Source organism: Neolamprologus multifasciatus, chromosome 13 (assembly GCF_963576455.1).
Source record: "Neolamprologus multifasciatus chromosome 13, fNeoMul1.2, whole genome shotgun sequence".
NCBI classification, from domain to species: domain Eukaryota; kingdom Metazoa; phylum Chordata; class Actinopteri; order Cichliformes; family Cichlidae; genus Neolamprologus; species Neolamprologus multifasciatus.
The window spans coordinates 18,775,284-18,803,111 of record NC_140451.1 but is presented as its reverse complement, the minus strand read 5'-3'; the positions used below and the strand labels follow the sequence as shown (position 1 = coordinate 18,803,111).

General features: G+C 38.4%; 2 protein-coding genes across 5 annotated transcripts; one reads left to right on the top strand and one right to left on the bottom strand.

Moving 5' to 3' along the window:
• sfxn3 (sideroflexin 3) lies at positions 1-26,164 on the top strand. 3 transcript variants are annotated; one of them, XM_085183100.1, is made up of 12 exons: positions 2-93; positions 431-585; positions 11,682-11,899; positions 12,895-13,065; positions 14,226-14,324; positions 14,890-14,965; positions 15,080-15,165; positions 15,264-15,391; positions 15,789-15,838; positions 16,044-16,093; positions 16,215-16,262; positions 16,357-26,164. In XM_085183100.1, exons 3-12 carry the CDS (start codon positions 11,736-11,738, stop codon positions 16,451-16,453), a joined length of 969 nt encoding a protein of 322 aa, XP_085039226.1. In that variant the 5' UTR covers positions 2-93; positions 431-585; positions 11,682-11,735; the 3' UTR covers positions 16,454-26,164. The 3 variants fall into 3 exon arrangements, with proteins under 3 accessions (XP_085039225.1, XP_085039226.1, XP_085039227.1); XM_085183099.1 differs by lacking the exon at positions 431-585 and having other exon boundaries at positions 1-93; XM_085183101.1 differs by lacking the exons at positions 2-93; positions 431-585 and adding an exon at positions 142-268.
• LOC146505423 (peroxiredoxin-like 2A) lies at positions 17,331-26,074 on the bottom strand. 2 transcript variants are annotated; one of them, XM_085183104.1, is made up of 6 exons: positions 25,944-26,074; positions 24,360-24,545; positions 23,825-23,916; positions 23,577-23,717; positions 21,952-22,116; positions 17,331-21,874 (listed from the first exon to the last, which is right to left on the bottom strand). In XM_085183104.1, the coding sequence occupies exons 1-6, from the start codon at positions 25,951-25,953 to the stop codon at positions 21,779-21,781; spliced, it is 690 nt and encodes a 229-aa protein (XP_085039230.1). In that variant the 5' UTR covers positions 25,954-26,074; the 3' UTR covers positions 17,331-21,778. The 2 variants fall into 2 exon arrangements, with proteins under 2 accessions (XP_085039230.1, XP_085039229.1); XM_085183103.1 differs by lacking the exon at positions 25,944-26,074 and adding an exon at positions 25,228-25,423.
• Positions 26,165-27,828: the final 1,664 nt, after the last annotated feature.

Here is a 27,828-nt window from a genome sequence, read left to right as displayed (position 1 = left end):
TTCAATAAGTACGCGAAGGCAGCATATGTCTTCCCGGCGGTGCTGTGATATTGAGAGGTCATACATTTTCAAAAACCAGGGAGTTAAGAGCAGGTATGTTTCCGTGATTGCTGAATTCACTTCACTGATTAATAATGATCAGATCCTGATTATGTTGGCGCTCACTCTATTTCCATATTTGTCCTTACAACGCTAACTGAGGGCTAACTGAGGCGCTAATGTGCTTGCTAGCTTGTAAACTAGCTGGTTAGGGGACGTTAGTTAGCAGGTATTTTGATGACATTAGAAATCTGTTTGTTCTCCCATCTGTCCGAACATTTAATGTTTTTGTTTTTTTTTTGGGGGGGGGGGGTGGGGGTGTTTTGTTTTGTTTTGTTTTTTTACATTTAACTCAGTTTTATTAACAACAGTGGGTATTTCTGTTCTCCAGTTCGTGATTTGCAGTGCTGCTGTCAGCTACCTTGCTAGCGTGTTCGCTAGCCGTTTAGCAGCCAGCTTGGTGACAGGAACTGGGGCACCTGTCGTGACAACCCCAAACCCATCTGCCACTGTGTCTGTCGCGGTTTTCTTTAATCAGCTATTTCGGTATGACAAACATCATTCATGTGGTTGTCTCGCTAGTGAGGCGATTGGAGGCTCATGTACTTTACACATAGTTTGAAGGAGCAAACCAATAACCGCGGTAAAGTGAGCCGTCATTTGTGAGCCGCGGTCAAGCCAGCCGCCTCTTATCCGCCGCATAAATTTCCTTGCGCTTTTACACCAGTCTTTACGGTAGCGCCTTTTCGCTTTATATCCCGATTGAGAGCCTAGACCCGCGCACGCGCGCACGCGCGCGCACACATTACGATGGAACAGCCCAATACAGTCAATACAATTATGTCTATTACAAAAATTCATTAAAAATCATCCTTAGTAGTTGAGGTCCAACTTTCAACAGATTCCTTCTCTGGGAAGCCTACTGTACCTGTGTGCCAAGTTTCATCCAGATTTACTGTAGAATTCCTCAGAAATTAAAGGACATTTATATTCAATGCAATACAGTCAATACACTACAATTATGTCTATTACAAAAATTCATTAAAAATCATCCTTAGTAGTTGAGGTCCAACTGTCAACACATCCCTCCTCTGGGACACCTACTGTACCTGTGTGCCAAGTTTCATCCAGATTTACTGTAGAATTCCTCAGAAATTAAAGGAAACTTATATTCAATGCAATACAGTCAATACACTACAATTATGTCAAATTTCAAAAATTCATTAAAAATCATCCTTAGTAGTTGAGGTCCAACTTTCAACAGATTCCTTCTCTGGGAAGCCTACTGTACCTGTGTCCCAAGTTTCATCCAGATTTACTGTAGAATTCCTCAGAAATTAAAGGAAACTTATATTCAATGCAATACATTCAATACACTACAATTATGTCAAATTTCAAAGATTCATTAAAAATCATCCTTAGTAGTTGAGGTCCAACTTTCAACAGATTCCTTCTCTGGGAAGCCTACTGTACCTGTGTGCCAAGTTTCATCCAGATTTACTGTAGAATTCCTCAGAAATTAAAGGGCATTTATATTCAATGCAATACAGTCAATACACTACAATTATGTCTATTACAAAAATTCATTAAAAATCATCCTTAGTAGTTGAGGTCCAACTGTCAACACATCCCTCCTCTGGGACACCTACTGTACCTGTGTGCCAAGTTTCATCCAGATTTACTGTAGAATTCCTCAGAAATTAAAGGAAACTAATATTCAATGCAATACAGTCAATACACTACAATTATGTCAAATTTCAAAAATTCATTAAAAATCATCCTTAGTAGTTGAGGTCCAACTTTCAACAGATTCCTTCTCTGGGAAGCCTACTGTACCTGTGTGCCAAGTTTCATCCAGATTTACTGTAAAATTCCTCAGAAATTAAAGGACATTTATATTCAATGCAATACAGTCAATACACTACAATTATGTCAATTACAAAAATTCATTAAAAATCATCCTTAGTAGTTGAGGTCCAACTTTCAACAGATTCCTTCTCTGGGAAGCCTACTGTACCTGTGTGCCAAGTTTCATCCAGATTTACTGTAAAATTCCTCAGAAATTAAAGGACATTTATATTCAATGCAATACAGTCAATACACTACAATTATGTCTATTACAAAAATTCATTAAAAATCATCCTTAGTAGTTGAGGTCCAACTGTCAACACATCCCTCCTCTGGGACACCTACTGTACCTGTGTGCCAAGTTTCATCCAGATTTACTGTAGAATTCCTCAGAAATTAAAGGAAACTTATATTCAATGCAATACAGTCAATACACTACAATTATGTCAAATTTCAAAAATTCATTAAAAATCATCCTTAGTAGTTGAGGTCCAACTTTCAACAGATTCCTTCTCTGGGAAGCCTACTGTACCTGTGTCCCAAGTTTCATCCAGATTTACTGTCGAATTCCTCAGAAATGAAAGGAAACTTATATTCAATGCAATACAGTCAATACACTACAATTATGTCTATTACAAAAAATCATTAAAAATCATCCTTAGTAGTTGAGGTCCAACTTTCAACACATCCCTCCTCTGGGACACCTACTGTACCTGTGTGCCAAGTTTCATCCAGATTTACTGTAGAATTCCTCAGAAATTAAAGGAAACTTATATTCAATGCAATACAGTCAATACACTACAATTATGTCAAATTTCAAAATTCATTAAAAATCATCCTTAGTAGTTGAGGTCCAACTTTCAACAGATTCCTTCTCTGGGACACCTACTGTACCTGTGTGCCAAGGTTCATCCAGATTTACTGTAAAATTCCTCAGAAATTAAAGGAAACTTATATTCAATGCAATACAGTCAATACACTACAATTATGTCAAATTTCAAAAATTCATTAAAAATCATCCTTAGTAGTTGAGGTCCAACTTTCAACAGATTCCTTCTCTGGGAAGCCTACTGTACCTGTGTCCCAAGTTTCATCCAGATTTACTGTCGAATTCCTCAGAAATTAAAGGGCATTTATATTCAATGCAATACAGTCAATACACTACAATTATGTCTATTACAAAAATTCATTAAAAATCATCCTTAGTAGTTGAGGTCCAACTGTCAACACATCCCTCCTCTGGGACACCTACTGTACCTGTGTGCCAAGTTTCATCCAGATTTACTGTAGAATTCCTCAGAAATTAAAGGAAACTTATATTCAATGCAATACAGTCAATACACTACAATTATGTCAAATTTCAAAAATTCATTAAAAATCATCCTTAGTAGTTGAGGTCCAACTTTCAACAGATTCCTTCTCTGGGAAGCCTACTGTACCTGTGTCCCAAGTTTCATCCAGATTTACTGTCGAATTCCTCAGAAATGAAAGGAAACTTATATTCAATGCAATACAGTCAATACACTACAATTATGTCTATTACAAAAAATCATTAAAAATCATCCTTAGTAGTTGAGGTCCAACTTTCAACACATCCCTCCTCTGGGACACCTACTGTACCTGTGTGCCAAGTTTCATCCAGATTTACTGTAGAATTCCTCAGAAATTAAAGGAAACTTATATTCAATGCAATACAGTCAATACACTACAATTATGTCAAATTTCAAAATTCATTAAAAATCATCCTTAGTAGTTGAGGTCCAACTTTCAACAGATTCCTTCTCTGGGACACCTACTGTACCTGTGTGCCAAGGTTCATCCAGATTTACTGTAAAATTCCTCAGAAATTAAAGGAAACTTATATTCAATGCAATACAGTCAATACACTACAATTATGTCAAATTTCAAAATTCATTAAAAATCATCCTTAGTAGTTGAGGTCCAACTTTCAACAGATTCCTTCTCTGGGACACCTACTGTACCTGTGTGCCAAGGTTCATCCAGATTTACTGTAAAATTCCTCAGAAATTAAAGGAAACTTATATTCAATGCAATACAGTCAATACACTACAATTATGTCTATTTCAAAAATTCATTAAAAATCATCCTTAGTAGTTGAGGTCCAACTTTCAACAGATTCCTTCTCTGGGACACCTACTGTACCTGTGTGCCAAGTTTCATCCAGATTTACTGTAAGATTCCTCAGAAATTAAAGGACATGTATATTGAATTCAATACACTTACTTAAATATTGCATCATATTCAAAAATTCATTAAAAATCATCGATAATAGTTGATGTCCAACTTTCAACACCGTCTTACTCTGGGCGACCTACGGTATCTCTGGGCCAAGTTACATCTTCACTGTAATCTTTATCAAAAATTGAAAGAACAATTATATGTCAATGCTGGCTGTGTGCCTTTCAAAGTGACACTAAATAACAGAACTCAGGCACATCAGGGAATAATCCAAAAGGCGGATTTATTAAACAAAAACAACATACAAAATATCCCTAACCCATACTACATAACCTAAAAAGAAACAAAGGGACACTTAGAAGCACAAGAAAACAATACTATACTGAAAGGGCAAGAGACACAGCCCAAACATAATCCACAACTAAAACGCCAAAAGAACAAGTCATCCCACATAGCAGACGGGTGTTGCCTGGATCTAGTGTGAAGCCGGCACTGCTGGCTGACTTCTGGCATGGTAAGATGGCACTGTTTATGTGATGGCATGCTACATCTGGCCTGATTGGGTGAATGTGACATGTTGTATAGAGCACTTTGAGTAATATGGGTGAGTAAAAAGGCGCTATATAAGAATCAGTCCATTCACTGTCTGAACAGAGTTTTGTCATGACAGTTTATTTGATTGTCTTCACTGACTCGCTTTGAAATCCAGATTTTAATTTTGGAATATTAAGTGTACTTGTGGTTCCTATAGAATTTTAAGGTTGAACAGGAATCATCTCTCAGGCCTCTCTTCTGTGGATGCAGCTCACATCATTCTGTACAATACGATAATTTTTAATTCTACAACTGTTTATAACCTGCATATTTCACATTTGTGTATAGCTGTATATCTCATATTTCTGTATAGTTTTTTTAATTTCATATTCTGTATAGTTTTTCATGTTTATATCCTGTTCATAGCCTGTACATACTTATAGTTATAGCATATTCATAACATACCTTCATACCGTGTACATTATAACATACCATAATAGACCCATTTCTGTAATATACTTACATACCTATATTATTGCTAATATATATTGTAATATATCTATATCATGGCTAAAGCACTTCTTGATGGATGCAAACTGCATTTCGTTGCCTTGTACCTGTGACATGTGCAATGACAATAAGGTTGAATTCTATTCTATTCTATATTAATTCAGAAGACAAACACCCGTCTCTGCTTTTGAGATTAGCATTAAAACCCTCAGTTTTGACAAATAATACAGTTAGAGTGGATCAGGTGACCCTGAATCTTCCCTTATTTGTGCTGCAATAAGCCTAGGCTCTTGTGGGCTTCCCATCATGTATGAATTTTTTCCTTCTTTGCTCTTTCTGTGTTTATACACCTCTCTGCATTTAATCATTAGTTAGTATGTATCTCTTGCACAGTATGTTGTTCTGTCTCCTTTTCATCAACCTCAGCCAGTCACAGTAGATGGCTGTCTCTCCTTGAGCCTGTTTCTGCCAGATGTCTCTACCTCTTCAAATGGAGTTTTTCCTTCCCACTCACACTAAATGTTAGCTCATATGGGGTACTTAAATTGTTGGGGCTTTCTTTGTATTATTGTTGTGTTTTTAACCAGCAACATAAAGTGTCTTTAGGTGACTGTTGTTGTGGTTTGGTGCTGTATAAATATAATAGAATAGAATCGAATAGAATAATGTACTTCAGACCGGGAGATTGGCAAAATGTATAAATAGGATGGTGATTAGGGGAATTGGAGACAGCTGTGTAACACAGCAGGGATACATTGGGAATAAGAAGACAATGGAAGTAAGACTCAACACAAGAAAGAGACAAGAGGCCACCAAACTAAAACACAGACTAAGACACACGAGCTTGACACAGACAAAACCAGAAACAGACATGAAGACAAGACTGGCTTTAACACTAGAGTGTTTTCACAAGTGTTCCATCCACTTGTGGAATGCTTAAAAAGAACTACACTTAAAAGCAATATGGAACTGAAAACAAAAGAATACATAATGTAAACATATCATCAAATAATCCAGGACTCACAAACAATGATATGATGAACAGAACTATAAAGAACAAAACTGAGAAATGCTTGGTAAACTGACCAAGGACTATGTCATCATGTCAATTTTTTAATATCATAGTTAATGTGTCCTGATTTGTAGATAGTGCCACCTGACAATTACCAGGAAATCCAACTGGGTGACAAGCCAGAGTTGTTTGCCTACACACCCACTGACTAGAAAAAAGGTCCAGGACTCTTCAAGCTGGGATACAGGCATCAAAGACAAAGATGTAACCAGATAGAAAGTCATCAGGAAGGCATTGCCTGTTGTTGCTGCTGCTGTCAGACTTTTTAATTCATCCACTTGTGTCAGACACATATTGAACAGGAATAAACATGACTCACTGCACTCTCTCACTTTGTATGCCACAATGTTTGCTTAGACACCTGTATGCTTATATTGTTTATTATATCCCAGAAACATTAATCTTAAAACTTGTGTTCCTATGTCTATATATAAGTTTATTTTCATATCTCTATATTAATCTATTTATAGCTCCATTCCCTCACTTCATTTTATACAATTGCTTTGTTCCTGCATGAGAGCTATTTAAAATGGTTTCACACAAAGTGCCTCCAGATGAATACAGAGTAGTTTTGGACAGCAGAGGCTGGAGAATGGTATTGCTCTCTGTGTGAAAAATAACTACTTATTTGAAATGAAGATGAATGTATGTTGTCAAGGCAAAAAAAAAGATTTTTCTTTTAAACAGTACATTGCATAATGAGAGTTGGCAGTTCGTCTTGTCACCGGAAGGTTGCTGGTTCGAGCCCCAGCTCCCACAGTCTCGGTCGTTGTGTCAGAAAAGCGGCAGAGCTACGCCAGAATGCTCTTTGTGGACTACAGCTCAGCCTTTAATGCAATCATCCCAGACATCCTCTGCTGACCTTCCACCACTCGCCCATTGAGAGCCTACTAACTTACTGCATCCGAGGATGGTACGGCAGCTGCACTAAGGCGGATAGCGAGTCAGTGAAGACAATCAAATATGCTGTCATGACAAAACTCTGTTCAGACAGTGAATGGACTGATTCTTATATAGCGCCTTTTTACTCACCCATATTACTCAAAGTGCTCTATACAACATGTCACATTCACCCAATCAGGCCAGATGTAGCATGCCATCACATAAACAGTGCCATCTTACCATGCCAGAAGTCAGCCAGCAGTGCCGGCTTCACACCAGATCCAGGCAACACCCGTCTGCTATGTGGGATGACTTGTTCTTTTGGCGTTTTAGTTGTGGATTATGTTTGGGCTGTGTCTCTTGCCCTTTCAGTATAGTATTGTTTTCTTGTGCTTCTAAGTGTCCCTTTGTTTCTTTTTAGGTTATGTAGTATGGGTTAGGGATATTTTGTATGTTGTTTTTGTTTAATAAATCCGCCTTTTGGATTATTCCCTGATGTGCCTGAGTTCTGTTATTTAGTGTCACTTTGAAAGGCACACAGCCAGCATTGACATATAATTGTTCTTTCAATTTTTGATAAAGATTACAGTGAATTGAGATGTAACTTGGCCCAGAGATACCGTAGGTCGCCCAGAGTAAGACGGTGTTGAAAGTTGGACATCAACTATTATGGATGATTTTTAATGAATTTTTGAATATGATGCAATATTTAAGTAAGTGTATTGAATTCAATATACATGTCCTTTAATTTCTGAGGAATCTTACAGTAAATCTGGATGAAACTTGGCACACAGGTACAGTAGGTGTCCCAGAGAAGGAATCTGTTGAAAGTTGGACCTCAACTACTAAGGATGATTTTTAATGAATTTTTGAAATTTGACATAATTGTAGTGTATTGACTGTATTGCATTGAATATAAGTTTCCTTTAATTTCTGAGGAATTCTACAGTAAATCTGGATGAAACTTGGCACACAGGTACAGTAGGTGTCCCAGAGGAGGGATGTGTTGAAAGTTGGACCTCAACTACTAATGATGATTTTTAATGATTTTTTGTAATAGACATAATTGTAGTGTATTGACTGTATTGCATTGAATATAAGTTTCCTTTCATTTCTGAGGAATTCGACAGTAAATCTGGATGAAACTTGGCACACAGGTACAGTAGGTGTCCCAGAGAAGGAATCTGTTGAAAGTTGGACCTCAACTACTAAGGATGATTTTTAATGAATTTTTGAAATTTGACATAATTGTAGTGTATTGACTGTATTGCATTGAATATAAGTTTCCTTTAATTTCTGAGGAATTCTACAGTAAATCTGGATGAAACTTGGCACACAGGTACAGTAGGTGTCCCAGAGACGGAATCTGTTGAAAGGTGGACCTCAACTACTAAGGATGATTTTTAATGAATTTTTGAAATTTGACATAATTGTAGTGTATTGACTGTATTGCATTGAATATAAATGTCCTTTATTTTCTGAGGAATTTTACAGTAAATCTGGATGAACCTTGGCACACAGGTACAGTAGGTGTCCCAGAGAAGGAATGTGTTGAAAGTTGGACCTCAACTACTAAGGATGATTTTTAATGAATTTTTGAAATTTGACATAATTGTAGTGTATTGACTGTATTGCATTGAATATAAGTTTCCTTTAATTTCTGAGGAATTCTACAGTAAATCTGGATGAAACTTGGCACACAGGTACAGTAGGTGTCCCAGAGACGGAATCTGTTGAAAGGTGGACCTCAACTACTAAGGATGATTTTTAATGAATTTTTGAAATTTGACATAATTGTAGTGTATTGACTGTATTGCATTGAATATAAATGTCCTTTAATTTCTGAGGAATTCTACAGTAAATCTGGATGAAACTTGGCACACAGGTACAGTAGGTGTCCCAGAGGAGGGATGTGTTGAAAGTTGGACCTCAACTACTAAGGATGATTTTTAATGAATTTTTGAAATGTACATAATTGTAGTGTATTGACTGTATTGCATTGAATATAAATGTCCTTTAATTTCTGAGGAATTTTACAGTAAATCTGGATGAAACTTGGCACACAGGTACAGTACGTGTCCCAGAGGAGGGATGTGTTGAAAGTTGGACCTCAACTACTAAGGATGATTTTTAATGAATTTTTGAAATTTGACATAATTGTAGTGTATTGACTGTATTGCATTGAATATAAATGTCCTTTATTTTCTGAGGAATTTTACAGTAAATCTGGATGAACCTTGGCACACAGGTACAGTAGGTGTCCCAGAGAAGGAATGTGTTGAAAGTTGAACCTCAACTACTAAGGATGATTTTTAATGAATTTTTGAAATGTACATAATTGTAGTGTATTGACTGTATTGCATTGAATATAAATGTCCTTTAATTTCTGAGGAATTTTACAGTAAATCTGGATGACACTTGGCACACAGGTACAGTAGATGTCCCAGAGGAGGGATGTGTTGAAAGTTGGACCTCAACTACTAAGGATGATTTTTAATGAATTTTTGAAATTTGACATAATTGTAGTGTATTGACTGTATTGCATTGAATATAAATGTCCTTTAATTTCTGAGGAATTCTACAGTAAATCTGGATGAAACTTGGCACACAGGTACAGTAGGTGTCCCAGAGGAGGGATGTGTTGAAAGTTGGACCTCAACTACTAAGGATGATTTTTAATGAATTTTTGAAATTTGACATAATTGTAGTGTATTGACTGTATTGCATTGAATATAAGTTTCCTTTAATTTCTGAGGAATTCTACAGTAAATCTGGATGAAACTTGGCACACAGGTACAGTAGGTGTCCCAGAGGAGGGATGTGTTGAAAGTTGGACCTCAACTACTAAGGATGATTTTTAATGAATTTTTGAAATTTGACATAATTGTAGTGTATTGACTGTATTGCATTGAATATAAATGTCCTTTAATTTCTGAGGAATTCTACAGTAAATCTGGATGAAACTTGGCACACAGGTACAGTAGGTGTCCCAGAGGAGGGATGTGTTGAAAGTTGGACCTCAACTACTAAGGATGATTTTTAATGAATTTTTGAAATGTACATAATTGTAGTGTATTGACTGTACTGCATTGAATATAAATGTCCTTTAATTTCTGAGGAATTTTACAGTAAATCTGGATGAAACTTGGCACACAGGTACAGTAGGTGTCCCAGAGGAGGGATGTGTTGAAAGTTGGACCTCAACTACTAAGGATGATTTTTAATGAATTTTTGAAATTTGACATAATTGTAGTGTATTGACTGTATTGCATTGAATATAAGTTTCCTTTAATTTCTGAGGAATTCTACAGTAAATCTGGATGAAACTTGGCACACAGGTACAGTAGGTGTCCCAGAGGAGGGATGTGTTGAAAGTTGGACCTCAACTACTAAGGATGATTTTTAATGAATTTTTGTAATAGACATAATTGTATTGACTGTATTGGGCTGTTCCATCGTAATGTGTGCGCGCGTGTGCGCGGGTCTAGGCTCTCAATCGGGATATAAAGCGAAAAGGCGCTACCGTAAAGACTGGTGTAAAAGCGCAAGGAAATTTATGCGGCGGATAAGAGGCGGCTGGCTTGACCGCGGCTCACAAATGACGGCTCACTTTACCGCGGTAACCAATAGCCAACTCCTCTGTTATCTATTTATCCACGCTATCAGGTGTTATCTCGCTCTTTAAGGTGTTTTTTTTGTTTTTAAATCAAATTGGTAGTTGTGACCTTGCCAGTAAGAACAAACCAAGGTCTCCACACTGCTGTGTCCCCCAGTTTCTTACTCAATTATGGCCCAAGTGCTGGATGAAGCTATCCAGTTAACACTGTGCTGAAAAGCCATAATGTGAACAGCACAGAGATAAAGAGTTGGATCCAAAGGAGGTCAATAGTTATAAGTGAGGTATTGTTTTATTTGAAATTGTACAGTCCAACTTCGATTTTTAAGTGACTGTGGGCTTTTTGGTGTGGTGTGGGCATTTAATGGATAAAAACATCATCTTAATTTTACTTTATCCTTTACTCACAGACACAGCTCACATTTTAATTTGGACTGCACTGAAAGCGAAAAGCTGCTTATAAGGAACCCACAAATGGACAAAACAACAGTTTATTGTGGTTTTAATTTAATACAGCAAACAGAAAGTGTTATTTAGGCTTCAGAAAGCACTGAGTGATGAAGAATGCAGTAAAACTCAAATGACTCGAAGGGTTGTTTCCACAAAGATTGTACAGGGTGGTGTCCTGTACAGTAAAGGTGGAGGGTTTCATTAGCACAATGTATCTCTGGAATGCAGCACAGCTTTTAGTGAAACGCGGATGAGCGCTTATCTCTGCCTCCAGCGTTTTTCATTACAATAATTACACTTGTAGGGCTAGGAATCAGGTCGCCATACTTATGTTGTTTCAAACTTTGATCTCTGTTTGTGATATTTGAGCATGCATAAAATTTTAAAATTACCTTCAGGGTATGTTTGTTATTTTTTGGGGTTTTTTTTCTTGTCTATGAAATGTTTTGGCAAGTCTTTTCTGTGAGAAATGCATTAGTTAATCCAACTCATACGGTTCTTTTTTTTCTTCTGACTTGATGTTTTCTGCAGTGTTGTACGTTTGTGCCTGAGCACTAATCAACATTTCTGAGTGAAGAAGCCAGGATGTCAGAAGAGGTGTCCCGCAACATAAACATCAAGGAGCCAAGATGGGACCAAGGCACGTTCACGGGCCGCGCCAAGCACTTCTTCATGGTCACGGACCCCAGGAACGTCCTGCTGTCCTCTAAGACTCTGGAGGAGGCCAGAGTGACTGTGGAGAACTACAGGTAGAGAAGGTCAAGATATAAAGAAGGGAGTAGGAATGTATAACCCTTATTCCAAAAGACACTGTGTAAAAACCCATATTTTAATTACAATAGGATATAGAAAACATATCAAATGTTTAAACTGAGAAAGTGTACAATTTTAAGAAAATTATTAGCTCATTTTGAATTTACTGGCAGCAAAATGTCTCAAAAATGTTGTAAAAGGGCCATGTTTACCATTGTGTTGAGTCCTCTCTTCTGGGAACTGAGGAGACCAGTTATGGATTTTGGGGGAGGAATGCTGTCCTATTCTTGGCTCACGTAGGATTTGAACTGCTCTACATTTTGGGGTCATATTTGTCATATTTTTCATCTCGTGCTGTTTTCAGTTGGTGAAAGGTTAAGTATGTGGACGCGGTGTGTGGTTTTGCATTGTCTTGCTGAAATATGCAAGGGTTAGGGTTAAAAGAAGTCATGTGGATGGGAGCATGCGTTGCTCTTAAACCCGTATGTATCTTTATGGTGATACCTTTCCAGGTGTGCTACCTGGCAATTTCATACATTGAACAAAAATATAAATGCAACACTTTTGTTTTTGCTCCCATTTTCCATGAGCTGAAGTCAAAAATCTGAAACATTTTCTACATACACAAAAGACCCATTCCTCAAATGTTACTTCCATCAAATTCAAAATGAGCTAATAGTTTTCTTATAGTTGTACATTTTCTCAGTTTAAATATTTGACATGTGTTTTTTGTTGATGTTGTTTTTTGTAAATAGAATATCGTTTTATGAGATTTGCTAATCATTGCATTTTGTTTTTATTTGCATATTACAACAACGTCCCAACCTTTTGGGAAGCGGGGTAGTATGTCGGATCTGAGTAAGGCATGGATAGGAATGAGCTTTGAAAGAGATTATATGCTGACTTGTTTTCTCCGGGGGGGTTTTTTTTTTACATATAACAAAAAAAGCAGAGTTCGTACTGTAGCTCTGTACTGTTATGACTTTTTCAGAGCTGGGATCGTGAAGCCTGGTCTGACGGAGGATGAGCTCTGGAGAGCCAAATACATCTATGACTCTGCCTTCCACCCCGACACAGGGGAGAAGATGTTTGTGATTGGCCGGATGTCTGCTCAGGTGCCAATGAACATGTCCATCACAGGCTGCATGCTCACCTTCTACAGGTACAGCTCAGGTTTAAACACACGATTCACTATAATCTGCTTCTAAAATGATTCCCTAAAGAGAATCTAGAAATGGAAAAATGAGTATCTAATAAATGAAAGACTGAATTTGATACAGTTTCTGTGTGACCAAAAGTCAGCCTTAATACAGCAGCAAAAATAGAAATGTTAATCCCTGTGCAGAGGGAAAATCCTCTTAAAGAATAAAAAATGTTGCTCTTAATTCTACTGATAACTCGCTATGCTGTGACCATTTAATAAGCTATGTGATCAATTCATGTTCAGAATCAGAAGACTTTATTTATCCCCAAGAGGCAAATAACAAACAACCGAGCAGCATACGTTAAAGATAAGGACAATGGGAACAGGCAATAGGAGTGAAATAATAAATACACAGTATATACAGTTTTAAAATTACACAGTTTTAAAATTAAAGTGACTGAAGGTGAATAAATAACTGCAAGTGACTAAAAGTGAATAAAGTGTCAGTAGTGTAAGAAGAGTGTAGTTTATGTTTATGGGTGTGGGAGAAACAGTTTGATCTGCAATAAAAGTATACACAATATGATAAAAAGTAAAGCTGAGATGACTTTTAATACTCTTTGTAATTACAGAAATAGACGGTGAAACTAAACTAACTAAATAATAGATTATTGGCTGTAGTGTTTAAAACTGATTTATTTTAAAATTTTATGTTAATAGTTCACATTTTATTTTAAGTATTTTTTCCACATTTTTGTTAATTTATTATTTAACAATTAAGTCTATAATTTTTGTCATATTATGTTTATGTTTATTACTCAGGTTCAGGTTGGCTGTATCGTGCACTACCATCAACCACAATGTTGTTTTTGCATCCTACCACTTGAGGGCACCATATGGTGACATTTTAAAGTCTATATATTATAGCTTTATATAGTAAAATTGGTATAATAAAGAAGAGAGCGAGTGCTTTGGGGGGTTTCTTAATCTGTAGGTTACTTGGTAGTTTTGCTTGCATCCTCTTTTTTTTTTTAATTATTTTTTTAAGTGTTTGTCGCTAGCAGCTACTTTCTCAAGTAGTGTCACTTCTTTGCCACAGCGCAAAGGGGCTCTGAACACGCAGCGTGAAATCTCACTTCCTCAAACACACTGTTGCTGTTCCTTCATGTTTTTTGCAGGACTACTCCAGCAGTGGTGTTTTGGCAGTGGGTTAACCAGTCCTTTAACGCCGTCGTCAACTACACCAACCGCAGTGGAGACGCACCCATGACCGTGAAGTATGGAGGACTTCTCATTTCCCTTCCTCTCTTGATCATTCCTGTCCCACGTCTAAACTAGTCTCTGTGAGGAGGCTGTGGGAGCGGCTGTCCTCTCCCTCACAGCGGTATTACGTTCCACTGTTAAGCATGTTCGGCCTCGTGTCACCATGATTTCATGCTGACTTTGATTACGTGCTCCTTGTTGACAACAGGTCAGCGTATTTGCAATAAATTGCCCCTTCCAGATGCTGCAAAAATGCATTGAATGCATGCATTTATGAAGAACAGCAACATGCGAATGCATATTTATGGATCAAGCATGCAGTCAGTGAAACACATATTGTAATGTTCTGTTTTGCAATTATTTGCGAGGATGTTTTCGTTCATTTTTAAATATTCATACATGACTTCACACATTTCTTGGTCCACATAAACTTTGCATTGATTCACCTTAGCTTAAATTGTAGACTCTGAGCTGCTGTCTTCATGTGGTGATGCATAATTGGCTCTGTTTCACTTATGAAAATGCTGAAAAGGGATGTGGGTTCTCAGTGTGTGACCTGTGATAATTTTGTTCTCGCAGCCAGCTCGGTGCAGCCTACGTCAGTGCAACAACTGGAGCCGTAGTCACTGCACTGGGACTCAAGTCTCTAGCTACGGTACTACGTTTGTTTCAAGTGCAACAAACATGAAGTAAACCAAAGATAAAACAAACACACATGCCCTGCTCTGAGATGTGATCCTGATTGCTTGATTTTGTTGTGTCTTTGCAGCGTCTCCCTCCAATCATCAGCCGGTTTGTCCCTTTTGCTGCTGTTGCTGCTGCTAACTGTATCAACATTCCCTTCATGAGGCAGAGGTGAGGTCACTAAAGTATTAATTATAATAGGCCACTGATTAATATTTTAACAGCTGGTATGACAGCTTTACATGATGTTTGTTTTTCCCCACTATCAGGGAGTTAAAGTACGGTATCCCTGTAACTGATGAGAATGGAAACCGGTTAGGAGAGTCTCCAAATGCTGCCAGACAAGCCATCGTGCAGGTGGTGGTGTCGAGGATTGGGATGGCGATGCCTGCAATGGGTAACGTCGACCTTTTCTCTGCTTGGTCATTACCTTGCATGCATTAGTGACAAACCTGCAAAGAAGTATCAGCTGAAACTGCAGCTCCTCTCTGCTTTATGGAGTTTTCTGGCTGGTTAGGTTCCCCGTTTTTCTGCCTGTTCTGTATAGTGTTCATCGTTTAACAGCCTATGACCCAGATATTTATCTCAAGAGCCGCTAGACAGCAAACACAAAGTTAAGAGAATATATGTTGACTTTGTTTCCCCTGAAATATTCAAGAAAACATTATGATCGTCACTCACCAAAAATATATTAGAAAATGTATCTTCACCTCACACATTCTGAGCCTTACTAACAGTTTCCTGTTTTGCTATTGAAGCAGAAACCCCCACCTGACTTGTTGTTCTGTTCACAGCCATTCCTCCTGTCATAATGAATGCTCTGGAGAAGAGAGCTTTCATGAAGGTAAGCGAATTGCATCCGTGTTTGCTGTACTATTTTGTTTCTACTGAGTGGATTTACCAGACATGCTGGTATTTTATGAGGTTAAAGAGCTGCACCGCATTCCACATGTTGCACATACACTGAATGCTTGTGTCTGTAGATGCTCTGTAAAGACAAACTCATCTGATATGTACGTGTCCCTGATTTTTATCTGTTTTCTCTGCAGCGGTTCCCAATTCTTAACGCTCCAGTCCAGGTGGGACTTGTCGGTTTGTGGTGAGTAAAGTAGACTTGTTATCAGTGAGAGTATCTTTTTATCAAATGATATTTTTAACTTCACCTAGAAAGTACCTGCAACAACATCTAAAACATTCCTGTTTTCATCTCTTGATTTCAGCCTGGTGTTTGCAACTCCTCTGTGCTGCGCCCTGTTCCCTCAGAAAAGGTACCAGTAGCCACTTTCACCTCACTCATTCAGTCTATATCTAGCGTTGTTTAACTTAGCTGCCTTTTAATGATGCTGGACCATCTCTTTGTAGCTCTATGAGTGTTAGCGGGCTGGAAGAAGATCTGCAAGAAAGGATACGAAAGACCAGTCCTCACATCACCACTGTCTACTTCAACAAAGGCCTGTAGGAGCAGCAAGCACATTTCCATGCATATGTTGAGACACACACACGCACACACATAAACACTCATACACATAGTGCTCTGGATTCAGTTGGAAGGGTGAAATAAAATATATTTGCAGGGGTTGTTGTTTTGTTTTGTTTTGTTAAGGCTCTTTTTTTCTCTCTTGAGAGAAGAGCGCCATCTATTTACAGTTTATTGTTTTGTGGTGTGTTTTTGTCTTCCGCTGGTCACAGCTGAACTTTTGGATGGCTATTCATGAAGTTACTGATTTGTCCTCAACCCGCCAATATCTTGCGTTGCATTCAGGTTCATTTCTGATTCAGTTAAAATGAAGACTCGTGTGTGTAACTTCTACTGAATGTAACAGTCTTTTCTGCCTTGTGCTCCCACTTTTTCCAGTGTATATTCCAGTGTCATATATTTCACACTGACAGTTTTGTTAAAGCTTGAGGCCACCAACTCAGTTGCCCCAAGAAAACTGTATATTAAGTCGCTCTAAATAGCCCGACTCCTGTTGAAGTTCCTGTTTTGTTGTACCATGCCTGTTGTTACCCAGTGCAGCTTCGTACCCTCGTCTACTCTCCTCTAAGTGTACTTATGCCCTTCATATTCTTAGTCAAAGTAATGAGGTGCTCAGTACCTGTGGCAAAGATCTTTATATAGCAAATCGCTCATCCTATATCAGTCAACACTACAAACTGTGGTTCTCATCAGCATAAATATGTACTGTGGCAGCCTGGGGTTTTTTTTTTCTTCTTAAAGGTGATGGCACTTTTAAGTAGTGGCATCCGGTGGAAAGAGGATAGTGTGTTGTGTGTACATGAGGAGGTAGAAATGCTGTTGATATCGTTGATAAGGATTTTAAATTATCTTAAATGTATTGCTGCTGTTATGTGAATACTAACTCGCAGTTTGGAGGGTTTTTTTTTTTTTTTTAGTGTTTGCACCTGACCTGAAGTGGGCTGGGAGACATCAAAACACACAGATTGTCAAAAGCGCGAGAGCCACTGATGTCCTGTTGAACCAAAGGACAGTAATAAATGTTGTGTAATAGGTCAAAATAGTAAACTCCTGGTTATAGGTCATCGTAGCTGTGCGCACAGTGTTTGTTGCTGCTTTGTTAATGTGGACAGCTTGGCCGAGTTTGAGCATCTTTGATCAACAGTGATTCACATTGTTGACCAAGCTCTCCAAACGCAGTGTCTCCAGTGTGGTTAGATAGTGATGATGGTGTCTTAGTGGTGTAAAAATAATTATATTTTTCTTGGATATATTTATGTACAAAGCACATATAATGTAGAAGCTACAAAGCACATTTTTGAGGGATTTTAGAGATTTTAATTAAAATGTATGCCTCTGTTAGTGAAAGCATCAGATGGCCCCACATATGCACTTGGAAACAATGTCCTCTCCTCTTGATACAGGAGTGTACATATATATAGTGTAACTTATTGCAAATGACTAGGAGCTTCTCCTGCTTCAAGACCAATCAGTTCTCAGATTAGAGGAGTGTTCCTAAAGTTTGATTTATCACTGTTGCAAATTACCAGCTCGGATTCAGTGTTAGTATAAAGTGATGTTTTGTGTATGTTGGTTAAAAATGTGACCACAGTAAGATTGTATAGATCACCAAAATTCATCTCCATTAAGACACTTAGATGTAATTGTGGACAGATGTTGGGCGTTAAGGGACTGTAGTAACCGCACAGCATTTGCATTTTTGTGAATGGACTTTTTGTACAGATACCAATGCGCAGTGATTGTGTTAATGTGCGATTCCAACATTCAGTAGCTTTAATCACCAAACGTTAGGAGAGTGTTGCTACTTGAAAGTGTACGTAGTGGTTTTTTTTAACTATTGGCTCTCTTGTTTTGGAGAGAAATTGGGTTTTCATATGAACACTTCACTCCCTTTCATCTCATCCATGTGAACAGAAGGCTTCTGTTTGAGTCCCCTGCTTGAATTAGACACCGACATGGGGTCACATGCACTGCAGGACAGTGTTTCACACTTGGCATCACTACTATAGTCTATATGTAGAAGTGTTTGCAGTGCCCACTGAAGAGCTTTTTGCTACGATGCTGACTGCAGCTACTGTGTGATGTGTTTGCTGTGCTGCTGTAGGAGTTAACTGGATTTGTGTTGCTGTTTTAAAGGAGCTTTTACAAGTGTGCATTGATGACTGAGTCTTCATCATGCTGGATAATGCTGACTAAATCGTGGCTTCGCATCTGCTAATTTTTAATCATTTGTGGTCTGCTAGCTTTCGTTGCTCGTAACCAAGTTGCTTTGTTCCCATCTTTCTCCTTTTCTACTCGCGTTTTGGTGCACAAACGTTTAAGAACAAAACTGAGGGGTTTGAGTCGGCATTCAGACACGTTTGGAAACTTTCATCGTCCCAGCTTGTGACTGTGTTCTACCACCGTATCATGTCACACCTGTAGAGCCAGCCAAAGATGAAACGGGTAAAGGACTGAGGAAGTGTGTAGCTTTTTAAAAGTTTTTGTTTCAGCTTTAGCAAATGGACCTTTTGCCATACTTGTGCAAAAACAGTTTGTTTTTTATGTATTTTAACACAAGTTGTCCTCTCCACCAAATCCATTGTCTTGAATACAAAGCTACAAGTTTGAAAATGTAAAGAAAGTCCAACACACACTTTATTTTTGGAATTCATTTTTTTGCCATTGATTTTATTGACAGTAACATTTTAGATCACAGAGTTCTTTCAGTGTTTTACAACTTTGCATACTGAAGGCATGCATGGAAAAGTCATGTCATGCTACACTCCATGAATGTTTGGTTATTTTATATACATACAACTCACATACATGTAGACTTATAAGTATTTGTGTTTTCTCCCTCTGTTTGTATTGTTTTGAAATGTATATTTCCTGGACGTGAGATGTATTTTAATCTGAGCAATAGAATAAAATGTGTAACATCAATGCCCAAGCATGCCTGTTTCATGCAGTAATATTTAACACGGGTTATTATCACCTGTTACGGATTCAAATATTGGGGATGGATACAAGAGGAAAACCAAAATAACAACACTGGTCGGCCGGGTTGAGTCAAACGATGATTTAATGAACACACGCGTGGGAGATGGACACCATACAGCAGACAGCATCAGATCTCAAAATGGTGGAGTCTTGATCAAACTCTTATAGCCTCTAGTGGCCCCCACCTAATCATAAAAGCCTAAACATTCACATTCTTTCTCTCACACAGCGCCTAAGCTACGACCTTGGCTCCCTGTTTATCTGCTCCTGCTGATGGGGCAGAATGCTCTGTTCTCTTCCAATCAGACAAATAAGGCGATGACTTTCTGGAACCGTATTTCTTATAACTCAGCAGTATAATGCATCATAAAATAATATCATTTATTCACAATAAATCAGCAGTCTAATGTAATGCAAATCAGTTTAACAAATGTAATAGTTATCACCTTCTTCTAATTCAGGAGAATAATGCAAACTAAAACTACATAATAATTCACAATCTTTAATTAGGGGTCTAACATGGCATAAAATAATATTATAAACCAACAGACCATATAAGTGAATATTTCAGCAGAACAGTTCAGATAGGTTAAATGTTTACCCTCATAACTTAAAAACCACTGAATCTTGGTGGTTGGAACATTCACAACTTTAATCTGACACCGTCAAACAAAAAAATTTCACACTCTATGACGTGGTCACGTCACAGTCAGCAGAGCAGGACGGATTAGGTTGCTGTTAGATGAGTTAACTGATGAATATAAGAGAAAACAAAGTAAATGTGATCACGTCTCTCCCTGTGTCCCTGCTGAATTTGCCACTGCTGTAACTTAAAGTTTGGCAGCCCTCTGGATCCCACCCCACTGACCTGGGGGCCCGAGCAGTTGCTTGCCTTACCTAGTGGTAAAAAGCTCCTCTGCATTACTACTGATTCATATAGAGAGCTATCGATACACAAGTGTATGTGTAAATTGTCCTTGTGATAGCTCCTATATATAAAGGACTTTGCCTCGAGTTTATACACTGGCCACTTTGTTAAGTACACCATTCAACTGCTGTTTAATGTAAATCTTTGATGGCTCAGTGCATTTCATCATGTAGACATGGTTAAAATAACCTGCCAAATTACAAGAATGGGTAGCATGAGTTCATCCTGCTATGACTTCAATGGGGTAATATGGTTAGATTTTCATGTACCTGTAGGGATCTTAGCTGTTGCATTTTGAAACAGTTGAAGTCATCATACTGATGGAGACTCCCGCAAATGGACCATTACAATATAACCTGCTTAATAAAGCATGGACCAGTTTCTCGGTGCAAGTTTGAGATAAGAATTTTCTAACCTTTGATATATTTGCAAGAGGGAGAGAGCCGTTCTGATGACCTTACTGATGTAATAATACCAAGGTTCCTGACAAGAGTATTTGTTGTGTCTAAAGGTGAAATGGTAGAACATAATAAAACCAGACTCATGCAGAGGAATTTTTTGGTTTGTTTTTGTTGTTGTGTTTTCAAGGATTAAGTTTTAAATGTTCAAAACTCAAAAAAAAAAAAAATACTGAAGTTCTCTGAAAACTCATAAGAGCTGTGTAAGTTGTTTTATTAGACCAAGTTTTAACCAATATACAAATTACATTTAAAGAAAGAAAAGCACAGATATTGGAGGAGGTCTTCTTTATTCACTGTTCTGCAGCTGGTATGCAAATGTGCAGATGCATAAAATTCTCTCATACGCACAGTCATACAAAAGCGAGCAACACCTGCATCAGGCACCACAAACAGTCCTCAACATGACGACAGCAGCTGTGTGTGTGTGTGTTTAGGCATCAAACTTGCTCCCCTCGACCAAGAGTTTAGAGTGAAGTTGTCATTATCACACACAGACCGCACGCTCTTGTTATGTCAAAGGAGTGTTTGAGAGCTTGACCAGTAGAAGCAAATTAAGCTTTTACACAGAGTCAACATTTCAAATGTTTCACAGTTGTATTCAGATGTAAAATTCAGCCATTAGATTAGAAGCATTTGATTTTCAAGTGACCTTAAATAAATGGCCGCTGCACCTAAAAGGAAGTGATGCCTTTAATTCCCTAACATTTTCATACCCATGTCAAGAATCTAGCTTGTAGGTGGCTTGATTTTCATAATCAACAGCAAATTACATGTGCAAAAGTCAGCGGCATCTTATGATATTAAACAACACAGACTTCATAAGTACCAGAACATTACTGAAATAATTCTATTAGATTTTGACGGAAACTCTGCATGAGGTTAAAAGTATTAAATTTGCTATTCTAGTTTTGATCTAATAAAAGCGTGCTACGAAGATTATTTCACTGGTACAATTTTTTTAACGGCCTCTAGAACATCGGCCGTGTCCACCTTATCGCCAAACTCCTTCTCGCGGTGTTCCAGGAGGATGCCCTGCCAAAAAACAAAACGCGCTTAAAAATAGAGACGAATTTTGTGAAGCATCACTGAGCCAAATCTGTGGAAGCTACCTGTTCTGCTGGTCCGATGACAAACACCCCTCCGAGGACAAAGCCCTCTCCATTCATGTTGCCCTGGTACCCAGACCTCCAGGCTCGCATGAAGTTCTGCCACACTCCCAGGCGAATGAACCCCAGGCCTCCCATCCTTCTCTTCACCGGCCCATAAAAACATTTCTGCAATGCACATTTTAGTTTCAGTCCGCCTCATTTATACACAGCATACAGCAATTATAGTAGCATTATTTGACTGCTACTCTAAAACTGATTTATCACTGCATTCTCATGACCCAACAATCTTACTGTCAACAAGCAATCCCTGACAGTTTGCACTGCTGCTTGATTTGAGATTAAAGATCATACAAAAGACAGGGGTACTTGTAACTGTGGTTCTGGCAGGACATTCAGTAAAACGGCCCCTTGCAGTTAAGACAAGATGCAGGTCAGGATTAATTTCTTCACAGAGCTCCCATTAGAAAAACCATTAGGAGGAAGGAGGAGGGCATTTAAGAGCTTTTTAAGCAGCAGAGGCAATGTCAGAAAGACAAAGAGGAGATATATGCTTAAAGCTTAATAGCAACGAGCTAATGAAACGCGACAGATTAGATCGTGCGTGGATAATGTGTGTGGTGGATACCATTAGAGACGCACTCATGCCGAGAATGAAAAAGATATCGCTGAGAAAAAAAACTCCAAAGAGTGCAGCGGCGATGACTTCAGCCTTTCACATGAACGATTACCTTCCTTTCAAACAGGCCTCCCCTGCTGTTGTGGGTGTGAATATTTAAAAGCCAAACAATTTATCAGCATTAATAACTGACAGATAACAGTACTCATGTTACCATCATGGCAAATAAACATAACCAAGTGATCATAACGACTATGAGCATGTTGATTTAGACTTTTGCAGTCAATCTCTGCAGAGCCTACAATGTAAGTGAATGGTAAATGGCCTGTATTTGTATAGCGTCTTACTAGTCCCTAAGGATCCCAAAGCGCTTTACACAACCAGTCATCCACCCATTCACACACTGGTGATGGCAAGCTACATTGTAGCCACAGCCACCAAGTGAAGTGAGTGGCCAACGTTGTTGCCAGCGTTTAAGGTTTTTCTGGTTCATTGCATGCCAGTGTGACAGTGTCCTGTTTTATATGCGGTATCGGCCAATAAAAACAAAAAGATGCGCCGACTTTTTCCCCTCCTGCGTCTTCACTCTTTGTTGTGGTCAGTTGGTTTTTTGATTTGTTTTTTTTTCCTCTGGGGTAAACATATTTGTCCCTCGAGTTTTCCCATTTCTTTGTACATTCCTTCATTTCAATTCCGATCATTTCAGCAATCACCCTGCAGCAATGTGACATTTGTGAGTGTTTATACTGATGCTATGATTACTTTTTTTGGATGCTATGGCAGTTATTATTATTCTCTCAAATATTAAATTCACCTGAAATGCACAGGAGGACTCGACATGCATTTCAGTACACCATACGGTTTCAGTTACGAGGTAGCTACGATGGTGATTTCCTGCTGAAGCCTAAACCGGAAATCTATGCTAGAGGTTTTTCAGCTCAGCCAGGAACTCTCAGATTATTCTCACAATTTTTCTGAGCATGCCTACTTGTTATCTACAGCTGCTAACCTGTTCATCTATATAGATGTCCCCAGCAAAGTGCGGTCTGAAGTCCCGGATCTCTGTGCCGATGTCCTCTTTCACAACAGCAACCAGAGGGACCCCGAGCTCTTCCAGCTGGGGCTTCAGAGAGGACAGCGCAGAGGCCTCCTGCAGCGAGACAAAAATACCAAAAAGAGAAAAAAAAAATCACATCACATGCACTTAGAGTTGAGTGGAAACAGACTATGTTCATTCACAGAGACTTTTGACGTCACCTCTCTGCACAAAAATCATCCAGGTCTTCTTACAGCCATGACCACAGCCCCATTCGTCTCCCACAGGCTCTTTGCTTTGATGACCTTCTCATCTGCAGACAAACCCACGTTGTACTATTTCTTATCAAATCTTTGACCTCACGCGTTAGCGATTAAATGCAAGTCGCAAAGATTACGAATGCCACAGTCAAAAGAATCTAACAGAGTTTGCAAGATAGAGAAAACAACTAAATGTTCACGGTCACATGGTGCATCTCTTTCACGATGTTCATTAAATACACAGTATAGGAATTTGACCAAAGTTTACAATGATTTAATCTGCCAGAAAATTCTAGAAAGTGGCTTCACTTTACATACTACACAAAACCTCATTCGCTGCATGTGTAATGTGTCGTAAACGCGCATGAGGAAAGGAAACCACATGTGGCCGATTCTAGTGCTTATGTAACTTTATATTTCCTTTTAATAGCCTTAACTACATCTGCTGTTAGTCTGGTACACTCCAATATTGTACCGTATCAGAACGCTTTCTTACCACCCGTGGTGGAGTGCAGATCAGCATCTTCAAGGTACTGCAGCGTTGCATTGGCAGCTTTAGTAAGACACAGATCCGTGTTGGCCAGGAAGATCCCAGTTAGCGCAGCTCCGACGGCACCCAGACCCACAGCCCACATCCCCATTCCAAAGAGCTCGCCCTCCAGCCCAGAAGCAGAGGACAAAACTGCAACACAAAAAAGCAAAAGCATGTTGAGAAGAAGAAGAATTTCACAGTGCTAGTGCAGACATCACATCTCAACTGAGATTGCATCTCAACAAGGCTCAGCATGCCCATTTTATTTGAATCTGGTGCAGACTGTAGTCTGAGTGTGCGTTTGTTTTTGCAACTCTTATCTAAAACTCACACATGCGATTAAATTCCTCACACACAAAGATCTGCAGGCAAATTTTGACTAGAGCAAATGTGCTTCTCGATAAAGCACAGCTAACCGCAGAGTTTGTTTTTTGTTGACGGTGTCTTTTAGAAAATATCGCAGCATAACATCAGCTTTTAATTATTTAAAACATTATCTATCACCATTTCCCAGAACTGAAAATCTTTAAATATGGTTTGTTTTAGGGTTTTTTTGTCATTTCATTTTCTGAGAACAGGTTTATCAATTAATTGCCGAAGGGTTGGTAAACTCTGCGTATGGAACTCCAATCTGATGCAAATTGAGTTATTAAATGACTCGTTTAACTTGTTTGTTTTTGTAACATTTCAACCTGGAGTCATTCCAGTGTACGGTAAGTGGGAAAAAAAAAAAAAAAAAAAAAGAGTCGCTACGCACAGGTGAACAAACCTGAAGTCTGGGCTGTGACAGAGATTGGCTAACTGTGTAGGGAGCAGTCAAATGTGTCCTTGCCTGAAAGGATCTTGTTTGGGTCTGGACTGGCTTTGGCATTACTTTGGTGAAACGGGGCAGCTTGGGTCCTTAGAAACTGAGGCCTGGCTGTGGTGGAGGGCTGGCTGCCTGGGTTAGAGCCCCTCACGGAGAGGGCAGAGCAGCGGAGGGCAAGCCTCCAGCTCAAAGCTGTGGAACATCTGGACAGAGCCAGCATGGTGGATAAAGTCTGATGATCTGACTACACACACTCTTAAGATTTCGCTGGAAGACAGAAACACAAGTCGTTTCTAAGCAGGTTAAAGCATAGTGCAGTGCAATGCTATAAACAAACAACAACATAATCCACCTTTATCGAAAGCTAAAGTCAAGGATCGACTTGACAGGTTTAAAGGAAAAGAATTTCAAACTTTTGCTTTCATTGTGATCCAATTATCAGGTTTTACCACCTGTTAAACAAGTTAGCCAGGCTTCAGTTATGCTCACACTGCAGACGGTGCAATCAAATGTAACAAAAGCATAACGTACAAAATGCTTGATCTTCCTTGCAAAGTCTACTGTGTAACTATTTTTCAAGTTCCTACTTTTGCCCCTTAAGTTCTCTTCTGTGTAGCAATCAAGACAGAAATTACACTGAAAACCAAAACACTGTTGCCAGTTTACAGCATGCTACACAGTGGGATCAAATCTGGCTTTTCTATATAGTCAACTTTAAAGTAAGATCAGAAAATACTAACTTGTCTCCATTGCCAAAGAATGAGTGAATGCTTCCCCTCCTGTGGCTCAGCCCATCTGGTTTAAAACTGAATCACCCAAAAGCATTTGAGTTCTGACTCCTTATTACTCAGAAAATGAAGAACCAAAAAATATATATAACCACAGCAGCCAATCATCTGTGCAACGCACACAAGAGTCTGACTTTCTACATCTGCAGAGCCAGAAGTGAAAAAAAGAAGAATCTGTCAACACTGACTGCTGATCAGAATCTAGTCTTCCACAAAACATGTAAACAATGAGCACAACTAGTAAATTACAAGTTTCCTAAAAAAATAAAATGCTTCACTGGTGATAGCGCAACAAACCCTGTGGTATAAAGTAAATTAGTTGATTTATCTACACTTTATTTGAATGTTTTTTTGCTTTGCTTTTCACTTCTTTCATCTGTCATCTTGCTGTAGAGTGAGTCATTTAACTCATTTACACCTCAAGTGCATGTTGATGAGAATACCGTGCAACTTTATACTTTTTCTAAAGTAGACGTTTGAATAAAATATTTGACAGCTACAGTAAAAAAGTAACCTGCTACAACATTAAAATAACTTTTTTATTTTATTGTCACTTGTGTTAAAGTATTCATAAGCTTTTCTTGGCTCAATCTGTGGCTTTTACCTGGAGAACTAGCGTGTCACTCATTATCACAATTGATAACTCAATGTAATTATGAGCTGATTTCTATAAAGCAGCTATGAGTAGATGTATGGCATTAGTATTGTCTACTCTTTGTTATTGCATAAATATTTTCATATTATACCCCACGACTAAGGGTGTAATTATCCTAGAATTAAATCTAATTTCCATGTTTGTTTGTTTTTAAATCTGAAATTACAATGCAATTGTATTTGGCTAGAATACCTAGAAATACGTAGCGGATGAGACACTAGAATAAGGGGGTAATGCCTTTGTTTGTACAGGAAAGAAGAAATAATTATGTGTAATTTTAACCCTGTAAGGCCTGAACCATGAAATAAATGCAAAAAACCAATTCTTTGTTTATTGAAATTAATATAATAATTATTATTATAATTATTATAAAATGTGTTGTCAATTTCTGAATAATTATGATGCATGTATGAGTTTTAATTTGTATAGTTTATGCTACATCTGGCATTTTTATACAGTTTATTGCTTAAAAATGTATTGTTCACTTTATTCAGGTTTTCAAGGAAAAGTACGGCGGCCCTGAGAGGCCAAACGGACTTCCCGTTGTGTTTTGTGTGCTTTTGCAGCACTTTTCTTATTACTAGTAGTAGTAGTAGTAGTAGTAGTAATAGTGGGGGTTTTTTTTAAGTTGCAGTCCATTTGGCCTCTCAGGGCCACCGTAGAAAAGAAAAATAAAACCACTTCACTGACGAAGTAGAGGTCTCAAAAACCCATGTATAAACGCATTAATAGTTCCTCCACCTTTGACATTTAGCATACATGTGAATCAGATGATGAGATGGCAAAAACTAACTAACAGCCGCCCACAGATCACACGATACAAATAATGACCTTGATACTGGTAATTGTGTAAGCTGTTTGTTTACGATGACAACTGTCTAGGGAGACCAAACTTTAAAAGTGTAAATGAAAAGGAGTGATTGCAACTGCGTGAAAGATACTGTCAAAGTCCAGAGAGGTTACTGTGGTGTATCACAGCGTCGCCGCCTCATAGATAAACCGTCTCCCGTAAATTAGCATCTAAAATGAATACTCGTTACCGAGTCTGCAACCTGAGCCAGCCGGGCCTGCCAATGCATCTGTGCTTGCTCCGAAAATGTCACCGTAACGAAGATAATGAAGTAGTTTTGCAAAAAAATACACACTTACCAAAATCAATTCAGCCACCAGTAACGCCTCTCA